General features: G+C 42.1%; 1 protein-coding gene across 4 annotated transcripts in view; it reads right to left on the bottom strand.

The window, feature by feature from the left end:
- Slc30a9 (solute carrier family 30 member 9) overlaps positions 1–8,983 on the bottom strand; it is a 65,757-nt gene extending 56,774 nt beyond the window's left edge. For all 4 annotated transcript variants that reach the window (XM_057771753.1, XM_057771756.1, XM_057771754.1 and 1 more), the window contains exons 1-2: positions 8,748–8,983; positions 581–748 (exon numbers count right to left, since the gene is read on the bottom strand). In XM_057771753.1, the coding sequence (XP_057627736.1) occupies positions 581–748; positions 8,748–8,850 (271 nt within the window). In that variant the 5' untranslated portion in view covers positions 8,851–8,983. The remainder of the gene's footprint in view (positions 1–580; positions 749–8,747) is intronic.
- Between the last annotated feature and the right edge of the window lie 3,026 nt (positions 8,984–12,009).

Here is a 12,009-nt window from a genome sequence, read left to right as displayed (position 1 = left end):
AAAAGATTTTTAAAGCAGGCTATAAATCTATACATATATAAGTCCTGTCTCAAGAAATCAAAAATACATATTGTTTTCAAATACATGAGGGCCACTTAAAAAAACTATTCAGATAAACCAAAACTAGGCAATAAACGTCATGCCTTAATCAAGAGACCAAATGTGACAAAACAATAAAACACAAAGCCCTAGCAGGCTTTTAAAGGAAACACCACCAGAAGTAAAAAAGAAGCACATATGCAACATAACAGAGTAAACAAACATTATAAGTTTATGCAAGAAACTGGTGTGTGTGTGTGTGTGCGCGCATGCGCGCACACGCCTGCACATGTGCTTGTTTGTATATGTGAGTGCAGGTACTTGTGTGGCCCAAGTGTATGTGGAGGTCAAGACAACCTCAGGAATTGGTCCTCACCTTCCACTTTGGAATATTTTTGTTTGCTGCAGCTCCCCACCCCCGCCCTCAAACACACACCAGTCCAGATAGTTTTACAAGCAAGTTCTGTTATTCAGAAGCCAATAACTTTACACTCTTCCAATACAGAGAAAATTTCAAAGCTTTCAGCAAGTGTACACAAACCTGTTTCCTTAGGTGCCAGGGGTTTTCCTGCTCTTGGAGCTTGTGACCCCTGCCCTCCTTTGTGGACTTCTGTGGAGTACAACTTGACTTTACTCATAGTACAAGCATGTGGGTGACTGTTGGGAACCATGTACGTAAAGCTTCCAAATGTCATTAAATTCTTCCATCCTAAGAGGAAAAAAATCACTTTACTTTCAAAACAGCTCTCAAATATACAATTAACAAAACAAATGTTTGACTTGAGATATTTCCTTAGTAATATAAGAATCAAGTATTTCAACTTTTTCCTATTTAGATTTGATTTAGAAACTTTAATATAGACATATATGTACATATATTATACATATATACACAATATACAATACACACACACATATAATCAAGCAAAACACTCATACTCAATTATTCCAAAAGGTACATAACAGATACTCTCTTATTTTGTATGCTGGCTGCATTAAAAAAAAAAAAAAACTGGCATAATATAATGAATAGCAGACTCTGGGTAAGGGATAGTCATGAGGGCTTCCTGCTCAAAATTATCCCATGTCTTCTTTCTGTGAGCTGGAGATTTAGTCCTTTCATATCATAATCAATAAATGAATCATATTAGTAGTGAGTCCTGTTGTCTCTGACTTTTAATCAGATAATTAGATCACCATTTGGTGAATGGCCCAGCACATGAGAATTTTCACTGAGAGAAGAACAGAAGATACAAAGCCCTTGAGCTGCTGCAACTTGGTTGACAGTGGCTTTAAAGAGACTCCACCATTTTAGTCAAGCAACAAAAAAGTGAACAACCACTCTCCTGACCTTCCCTTTTATGTATTACTGTGTATACTCTGAATTCCAGCTCTTCAAAGAACTCAAGAACTATTTAGATAAAACTTATAATTTTGAAGGTTTTACATGAATCCAATCTTGTCATCAGAGATAATCCAGTTTTTACAATGGTTAGCAAGAGCTGACACTTGGGTGGAGGACATAGCTCAAAGATAGGACCTTACCTTCTTTCAGCACCAGGGGGTAGAGCAGTACAATGTCTAATTGTTGAAAACTGATTTTTCCAAAACAGTGATTTTGGGGGAAACTCCCTGGTGTCAATGTATTCTTTTGTCTATTTGGCAAATTGATCAAGTCCAACATGGTCTTGGTTATATGCATCTATTTCTAAAAGCTGAGTGACAAAAACCTATACATGTAACCTATCAAAAACATCTTCACTGTGGCCACTGGTATTCTTAAGGCAGAATAGGAAGGGGAATTAAGGGCATATGTGAGAAAGGAGCAGTGGTGCACACCATTTATCTCAATACTTGGAGAGCCAGAGGCAGGTGGATCTCTGTGAGTCAGAGTTCAGCCTGGTCTACACACCAAATTCGAGGCCAGCCAATTTATTTATTTATTTATTTATTTATTTATTTATTTTATTTATTTATTATGGTGAGAACCTGCCATAATAAAATAATAATAGCAATGATGATGGTGATGATGATGATAATAATAATAATATAATGAGAAGGGATGGAAAGAAAATAAACAAACAAAATGTACCTTGGATCTACTTTGCCTTTTCTGCTGACTGAGAATCCAAAACTAAATTTCAGCACAATTGATAATCAAATTTGCCTGTAGTGATAATTTGTATTTTTCTAAAAAGCATCTCAAATTTCCTAAGCTTATTTAGGGCCAAATGTTTGTAACTCAAGGTTTAGCACACTTCTTATCCCTAAATATAAACAATGAATCTCAAGAGTCAGAGACCGGGTGGGGGTGGAGGTAGACGAGATGGCTCAACGGAGAAGAGCACTAAGAACCAACCCCAGAGTGTTATCTTCTGACCTCCACAAATGTGCTATGATATGTGTGCTCTTATACCCCCAAACACACATCAGACAGTCACCCACAATAATAAATAATTCTCTAAAAAGGAGAAAGTCCTTGGCCAGTTGTCACAAACATGGTTTTTCCATTTCTGTGAACAGACCCATACTGTGCCTGAGATCTCTTTTAAACATTTTTAAAGCCATACAACTGGTTATTGTTTCTATTTGCATTCTTTAAATATTGAATTTGTTTGTTTGAATTTCTGCCCTGGTAGTTTCCAGTCTGAACTTTACTGACTGAATTCCCAGGATGCTGTTTAACCTATTCCATGTCCCACAAGTCAGAGTGTGTGTGGCAGCTTTTTCTGAATTCAGTTGCATGTGTAGGTGGTGATGAAGCGTCTCTGAGGGCTGGTTATTCTGGGTTGCAATTGTACCTCAGTGGTAGAGCACTGGACCCTGAGCAGCACAGCACAAGAAAAAACTCACTTAATATCTAGCTGTCCCTTTATTTACAGCAATGACTACTGCTATTCCATGCTAGATCCATTTATTGATTAGGTGGCTTTAAAACTGCAGCTCCAATTGTATTACTTCTCCACTCTGTAGAATACCTTCACCCAGGGAAAATTCCCCCTCTGGTTACTCAGTAGCACCATTTAAGGCAGGCCCAGAGCTTAACTCTTCCTTCCCTCTTATGCACCATTTCTCAAAACGCTAAGAGCACCACCTATCATGCTGCAGAGATGGCCTGGTTTTAGTTTGCACATGTCATTACAATTCCAGATTTCAGTATGATGTGCTGTACATTTCAATCCATTTCAGTCACAGTCTTAAGTAATGCTCAAATGCTCTTATTTCTGGCCAGTAGAGGTCTCTCAAATTTGAACACTATAGGGTTATCTTAGATGGCTCCCTTGCTAGCTGTTTGGAAACAGACTTAATTTTTTTTTGTTTTTTGTTTTTCGAGACAGGGTTTCTCTGTGGTTTTGGAGCCTGTCCTGGAACTAGCTCTTGTAGACCAGGCTGGTCTCGAACTCACAGAGATCCGCCTGCCTCTGCCTCCAGAGTGCTGGGATTAAAGGCGTGCGCCACCACCGCCCGGCTTAATTTTTAATTTCAATAGAATTCCAGGTATTAACAGCTTTCAGTATACTTTTGCCACTAACACACAGCTGAAAACTGCTTATAGGGCAAAACTACACAGGTACACATCTGACTCAATAAAACCAATATAAAATCTAACACAGCAGCAAAAAGCATAATCAATCATTGTGGGATGAACTGCTGAATACATTAATTCCAGCTGGCAGAAATATAGTAAAACATATTTCCCAATCTTAACTCCCTTTCTTCAAGATGATATCTAAAATTAGTTACACATGAACGTCAGTCTTTAGTCTGCACTTACTGTTCTACTTGAATAGAGTTTTCTCGCTGCTGCATACCTAAGGACTGTTTTGATCTACGTTGTAAAACTGCTGGGATCTTACTGGTTTAGTCACAACAACCAAGGGCCTAGTTACAAGGCTCTGCTTTTATTTTACTGCTACTGCTTCTGTGGCTCCTAACAGTGGCTGCGCTTCTGTTCATTGCTTGCTGTCTCCAATCTAGTCTGTCATCTACTACTTATTTCATTGGCTTTCACTTTGAGACTAAGAAAAATATATACTATTTTCTTCCCTGCAAACTGACAATTCAGTCTATTATGTGTGTTGCATCTGCAAAAAAATCAACAAAAAGACATCTTGTAGTTTGGCTAGCTAATTTTAGGGCTTGAGTCAAAGTTGTAGTCCATGTTCTACACATCAGTCCCCTTACCTAAGAGACAATTTCAGTAGTTTCTTCCTTCCAAATTCTAAAGCACTGACATATTAAAAACTCATAATTGCATGGCTGGAGAGATGGCTCAACGAATACTGGCTGTTCTTCCAAAGGATCTGGGTTCAGTTTCCAATACTGACATGATTGCTCCATAAGAAGCACCTCCATCTACAGAAGAAAATAAACTACAGCAACGGCACTTGAGATACTTAGGCCATGTTATGAGAATAAATGACAGCAGATACGAGGAGATAGCACTGCTTGGAGGAGTGTACCGCTGGACAGACAGCATAAAGGAAGACTGTGGAACCTTGGCTATGGCAGTAACACAAGCATCTAGGACTGCCCAGGATAGGAACAGCTGGAGAACCGCCATAAACGGGCTGCCCACGCATGTTTAAGTATTGCCGGGGCATAAATAATAAAATGATGATGACCTGGTAGCTCACAACCAACTCTAACTCCACCAAGAGGATCCCTGTCTGGCATCCTCAGGAACGAGGTACACATGTAGTACACAGACATACATGTAGGCAAAACATGCACACATATAAAATAAATAACGTTTTTTAAAAAGTAAGCAATTGATGCCGGGCGCCTTTAATGCCAGCACTCGGGAGGCAGAGGCAGGGGGGATCTCTGTGAGTTCGAGGCCAGCCTGGTCTACAAGAGCTAGTTCCAGGACAGGAACCAAAAGCTACGGAGAAACCCTGTCTCGAAAAAAATCCAAAAACAAAACAAAAAAAAAAAAAATTCATACACATATTTCTTAAGCCGGGCAGTGGTGGCGCACGCCTTTAATCCCAGCACTCGGGAGGCAGAGGCAGGCGGATCTCTGTGAGTTCGAGGCCAGCCTGGACTACAAGAGCTAGTTCCAGGACAGGAACCAAAAAGCTACGGAGAAACCCTGTCTTGAAAAATCAAAAAAAAAAAAAAAAAAAAAAAAAAAGTAAGTAATTGGGTTGTCTGACAGTTGAATTCATAAAATGTTTGCCTTATAAGCAGGGAACCTGAGTTCAGTCATCAGTACACACATAAAATGCTGGGCATCCGCTGGAGAGGCAGCTAGAAGAGGATCCCCAAGACGCTCTGCCAGTCTATTACATGCTGAGCTCCAGGCTATGAGAGAGCTTTTCTAAAACAAGCAAACCAACAGAACCCAGGGTGGATGGTAACTGAAGAATGATAACCAAGGCTGTCCTTTGGCCTCAATACCTTTACATGAGTCCATACATACACATGTGAGCGCGCGTGTACACACACACACACACACACAGCCCTAGCTGTCCTGGAACTCTCTTTGTAGACCAGGCTGGCCTTAAACTCAAGAGATCCACTTGCCTCTGCCTGGTCTACATAATGAGTTTCAGGACAGCCAGAGTTATACAGAGAAACCTTATCTCAAACAAACAAACAAAAAACAAGTGTACAACAAGAAGAAATAAAAAGCACAAGTATCAGTAAGCGATCTGGAGCTTCATTAAGATCCTAACGGAGACTAGATACAGGGCTCAGTAGTTACGAGCACTTCCAGAGGACCCAGGTTCAATTTCTGACATTCGCGTGGCAGCTAACAATCTTCTACAGTTCTGATTCCAGGGTATTCAATACTCTCTTTTGGCTTCCATGAGCACTGCACACATAGGATGCACAGAAAACATGTAGGCAAAACAATCATACACATAAAAATTTTAAAATAGTCAATTTATTTTTTAAAGAGATCTTATTAACAGCACTATCAAGTCTGTGGCAGTCTGTGCGATAGTAACACTCAGGAGCCCCATTTTACTTGTGTCCTTTCTGGTAGCCAACACGGCAGGAAAACCCTGCCTACTCATCTAGCAAACAAAGGTGTGAGCAAGACAGAGTAGCCCAGCCCAGGAGAATGGGCGTGCTATGCTTTTAACACCTGGTATGAAGAAAGTCACCCCCACACACCTTTTTTTTTTTTTTTTTTTTTAAATTCAGTTTTGAAGAAGGCAACAAGAGCAAACACTGATAAGTCCTGCACTACCTCTTGGATCATATCTTTACTATCTTGCTTATTACTTCTGACATTTGCTAAGAAAAGGTAGAAACAGCCTGCAATCCTAAGACTTGAAGATAGAGACAGGAGGACCACAGTTCTAGGTCAGTCTAAACTAAATGTCGAGACCCTGTCTCAAAAAGAAGGGTTGGGGGGTAAAAATCAATAAAAGCATCTAACATAATGTAAATCCTGTAGCTATAAATAAGTTTACAATTTATTAGTATAGTAATGAACTGAAATATACATTTAAATATGCATTTATTTAATGTAAATCATTTTAAGTGTAATTGTTAGGTCACAGGGCACAAACCTCTTCAAGTTCCTTTTATACAGAGAAGAACCTTCTAAAACAATGCTCAATTCTGTGGCCAATCAGTACAAGGGAGTTCCTGCATCTCCAATAAAGGGTATTGGGGCTGAAAAAATGGCTCAGCAGCTAAGTACTGCAAATGGTAATAATTCAAACTCCTAGTGATTCCATGCCCTCTGTTGGCTTCCATGTGCACACGAGCACACATACATAGGGAAAACATCAATGCACATAAAATAAAAATAATTTTATTTTAAAATGTTGGCTACCGAACAAAGCAAAACTATATTATGTGGCTGGGCTCTTGAATATTGTCCTTTTTTCTTTGCCTTCACAGAGGTTTCTCATCTTTAAAAACTGATATCAGTCAGTGTTTTCCTCTTCTGTTCTTTTTTGTTGTTTTGTTTTTCAAGACAGGGTTTGTTTTTTTTTTTTTTTTCTGCAGTCCTGGCTGTCCTGAATCAGACTCTGTAGACCAGGCTGGCCTTGAACTCATGAGATCTGCTTGCCTCTGCTGGGACTAAAGGCATGCACCATCATGCCTGGCTTCTCGGTTTATCCTTTAGAAGCCTTAACTCGACAGGTAAACATTCTAGAAGCAGAAAGTAAACTTTATTTCTTCTCAAAGAAAATCATCTGCTTTTAGATCCCAGCTCCCTCTCCCAAAACAAAACAAAACAAAACAACAAGAACTTTAAATAGTTTTTCTTGTAGCATGCATCCAACTTAAATAGCACACTTTCTCCAAATGATTTTTAAATTTAACCATAGCTATGACTGCTCTCTCAAATACTGTACAAGATTTCTACAAAGGTAAATTTTTAGTCTAAAAGGGTTTTGAGTGTAAAAACATTCAAATTTTTTGTAGTAGTAAACATCCTAAAGCACTTTGCCAAGTCATCCCTAAATGAATGAGATAGGCAATTATTATCTGTGTTGCACAGATGAGGGAAAGAGCATAACATTTTTGGTCTGGTGACAGCTACACAGAGTAAGAATTACAAATTACACTATTTCAACTCATTTTACCAAGACTGAAAGGGAAGTGTGAACCACATTTAACAGTCACTATTTGAATTTTATTAAGTATGCCAAAGTTTACTTGGGGTTTTAGAATAGAGTATATAAAAAAACGATTCATTCTCTTCTTAAGACAATCAGGCATATTGCCAATATGGGAAAACTCCATAGCTACAGTTTTCTGTTACTACCAAAACCCCTAAAAACCAGTGTTACTGTAATAAATTCATTTGCAATCTTAGGAGCTAGCTTTTATGTTTATTACAAATAAGATATGAATATATTCTGCTTTATTTGCACAACACAGGAGTCTGGTACCGCTTTTACCACTCAAAAGCCCGAATGGCGACAGCTTTTGACTTCCACTTAAGTTTTTGAAGCCTGAATTTTGAGAATCGTTTCTGTAAACGCTCTTTGCAACTCCCAAAGATCTGGGGGATCGGGTGAGCAATGGATTTGGTCCTGTGCTCTTCCTTCTGGGCTCTGCTATGAGTCCTCTATGTCATGCTGTGACATGCCAAGCTATGGCAACGAGGGAGATGAACAGAAATAGGACTTACAGGTTTAATGCTATTTCAGAAATTCTCGAGCAAATTAAATTTGACTGAGAAAGAAACGCTGAAGATCAAAACTCAATCATTGCCACCCCTAGAGGGGTTATATACTGTTTCAGGCGACATTTTCACCAAAAAGATTATTCAATGAAACTGCAAAGTTTTGGGGGATTTCCGGTCACCAAACTAGGCTCATCCGATAACTATGAGATGTCCACACCTTAAGATCCGTATGTGACATCCACTTTGATTTAGGGAGACTTAAGGAAAACGAGGTGGCACTATAAAGAAAACAACGCAGGAGTAGCTCAGTCCAACTAAGAGGCAGGTAAAATTGCGGCGGCAAACTCAAGGGACCCTCCAAGTTGCTGGAATCCACCATTTCCCACGGCCTTTGGGTCACCGAGGGTCACTGCGATAGGCGCTAAGCCTTCCGGTCCGGTGGTCCGCCTCGGGGTGTCCCCACGCCCTCTGGCCCCCGCGGGGACTCTGCAGCCGCTGCTCGCGGGGACGCCTGCGGGGACCGTGCGAGACCGGCGGGCTCTGGACTGGGGAGGACAAGCTGGTCAACTGCCGAGGCCAGAAGCGGCCTCCGCCGGTCACTCACCCTGGCTGCGGCCGCGGGTCACTGCCCGGCCGCCACCGAGCTTGCACAGCGTCGCCCAGCTGCACCTGTGCGCCGCGACGGCGGCGGCCAAGCCCGGAAACATCCTGGCGGGGCAGAGGCCCCCACTCGGACACCACCTCCTGCCTCCGAGTCGCCGGCCGCGCCAACTGACTCCATAGACTGGACACCAGCGGACACGGCTGTGTGCGCCGCCACCGGCGGCCTCGGCGACCCGGAAGTCGGGGCGGTGTGACGTGACGGCGGAAGCGACGCAGTACGCCGAGCAGGGGGCGGGGGAGCGGCCCGTGGCGGAGACTGGGTGTGCCCGGTGTGGTTGATCATCAGCGGTCGGCGTGTGGAAGTGCACGTCGCGTTGTTTGAGGGATGAACAGTCTCCCGAAGGGCTGCCTGGTTCCGCGGGGTGGGACGTGGGAGGCGAAGGCAGGACATAAGCCTCTGTCGTCCCCCCCACCCCATGCCCTTTGAACCCTCGGCACCACGCTGTCCATCACCCCAGATTTTCGACAGTGGTACACTAAATTAGACGCGTTCGTGAAATTAAAGATTTTTACATGTTCATCATACTATGTGTACATGAAGATGGAGCAATTTTGAAACAGCCTAGTCCCAGAGAGAAAGAAATTTGAGCACCCTTCGCCTGTTTCAACTATTTCCATGCCAGGTTCATTCGGGTCTTAACTTAAACCTAGACCTTCTTTGACCGCCGTAACTATAATTAACACGGTTATTATTCTCTAAGTCGTCCTTGTATGCTTTTCTTCAAAATACAACTACTGAAGCCAGGGGTGGTGGTACACGCCTTTAATTCCAGCAACCGGGAGGCAGAGTCAGGCAGGCGAATCTCTTTCGAGTTGGGGAACAGGGTTTCTTTGTGTAACAGCCCTGGCTGTCCTAGAACTCGCTGTGTAGACCAGGCCGATGTTGACAACTATTATGTCAGACAGACAAAAGAAGAAGTGGAAAACGATGAAATGTCATTTCATGGTTCTCATAAACCGTAATTCCTGCGAGGCTTTGCCATCGAAGTTCCGGCATGTATTATTAGACAATTCAAATACCAAGCTTGTTGTCCTTGGCTTCATCCTGTTTAGTTCTGGGACAATGATGAGTCTAGTCAGGAGACAAACCTGGCTAGCTATCTGGAAAACGGACTTAGATGATTCATTGTAAAGTAACGGGAATGGTTCCACACAGGCTAAAACTACACATTTAATTTTGAGCACAGATCTTTCTGCTAGGGTCTGTTCTTTTCCCCTTCATGATTAGTGGGGAAGGACCTTAACCACCTGAGATGGCTCAACAGGTAAAACTGCTTGCTGCATAAGGCTGATGTCCTAGGGTTTTTATTGCTACGACAAAACACCAAAATCACCATGCCCAAAGAGCAAGTTGGGGAGGAAAGGGCTTAGTAGGCTTACTTTTCAGCTTGGGTGTTCATAACTGAAGGAAGTCAGGAACTCAAAACAGGGCAGGATCCCAGAAGCAGGAGCTGATGGGGACGGAGGCCATGGAGGGGAGCTGCTCACTGACTTGCTTCCTCATGGCTTGCTTAGCCCACCTTCTTATAGAACCCAGGACCAGCAGCCCAGGGATGGCACCGCCCACCACGGGCTGGGCCCTCCCCATTGATCACTTAATGAGAAAATACCTTACAGCTGGATCCCATCAAGGCATTTCCTCAACTAAGTCTCCTTCCTCTCTGATGACTCTTAACTTGTGCCAAGCTGACACACAAAACCAGCCAGTACCGTTGATGACCTAAGTTTGATACCCAGATCCCACATAAAGGTAGGTGATGTCCTCTGACCTCACCATGTGTGAAATGGCATATGTGCCCCTCCATAATAAACACATCTGTGCATGCACACACACAAAAAAATTTAAAAATAAGTCAGAGGGGGACTGGAGAGATGGCTCAGTGGTTAAGAGCACTGCCTGCTCTTCCAAAGGTCCTGAGTTCAATTCCCAGCAACCACATGGTGGCTCACAACCATCTATCTGTAATGAGGTCTGGTGCCCTCTTCTGGCCTGCAGACATACACACAGACTACTGTATACATAATAAATAAATATATTTATAAAAAAAATAAGTCAGAGGAACTGGCAAGATGGCTTGGTAGATAAGAGCACTTGTCACCGCACCTGATGAGTGAAATCACCTGAGATCACTCCCTGAAACCCACATGGTGGAAGGGGAACGAACTCTCACAGGTAATCAGTCTGTTCTCCCAAGGCACACATACGAGACGCTCACCATGAATGGGCTATTCAGGCAAGAATGGATTATTCTTACTCATTTTGACTCCAGCATTGTTGCGTGGGGGATTTCCCAAGTGTTTTGTTTCATAGACAAGATTTCAATGTAGCATTTGCAAAGAGATGGAACACAGATCTATTCTGGTCAGACGTTAGGGAGATTTAAAAAAACAAACTAAATTTAAGGTTGTTTTAAATGAGGACTAAAACCAGATACCTGAAATGAAAATCTTAATGATGAAGGGGATTGACAGCTAAAGGAGCTAAAGTTTGGAAAAGGACAAGGGTTGAAAGTAGGAGTATCTGGGTTGTGCCTCCCAAGAGTCTCAGTCAAGCAGGTTAGAGCGTCCTCTCTCCTGATGCACTGTGAACATCTTCAGACTGGGATTTTCCCCTCATCCTGTGTGTTAACTGTAATTATAGCATGAGGCATAGGATATGTGTAGTGAAGAAAGGAATGGAAATTAAAAACCACATACTTTTTATTCTCTTTTAATATCTAGCTCTTCATTGAGAAGGATAAAGATGAAATTTCCATGAAATCACTCCAACTTCTACCACAGACAATGAACTTTCAATGCACTCCCTCATTTTCTGGCCAACTTCTCTTCTCACTATAAAGAAATCTCCTAGGATCCATCGTCCTCTCCATCCCCTTTTCCTTCCTCTTCTCCCCCCCCCCTTCTTTCTTTCACGCGGCTTGGTTTCGAAGAGGCAGGAACTCCTGACCTTGGCTTCCTATTTGCTGGGATGATTTCAACAACATAAACACATTGCTTACTGTTTATGACTTTTTCCTAACATCTCAAACATTCTTTTTCTTGTCTTTGGGAAACTTACTGGAAATACTTGTCTGACATCAATTTTTAGCCCATTGGTTTCAAAAAACAGAAGTAGGTGAAATTATGCCAAGTTTTGTATTAACCTTCACCATTCTTTGTCTACTTCTGGACATAAGTAGCTCTAGAGAAATCGAAATGAGAAG

The sequence above is a fragment of the Chionomys nivalis genome, chromosome 6 (genome assembly GCF_950005125.1).
Source record: "Chionomys nivalis chromosome 6, mChiNiv1.1, whole genome shotgun sequence".
Lineage (NCBI taxonomy): Eukaryota > Metazoa > Chordata > Mammalia > Rodentia > Cricetidae > Chionomys > Chionomys nivalis.
Note: the sequence above shows the minus strand (reverse complement) of the source record. Positions and strands in the feature narration are given on the sequence as shown.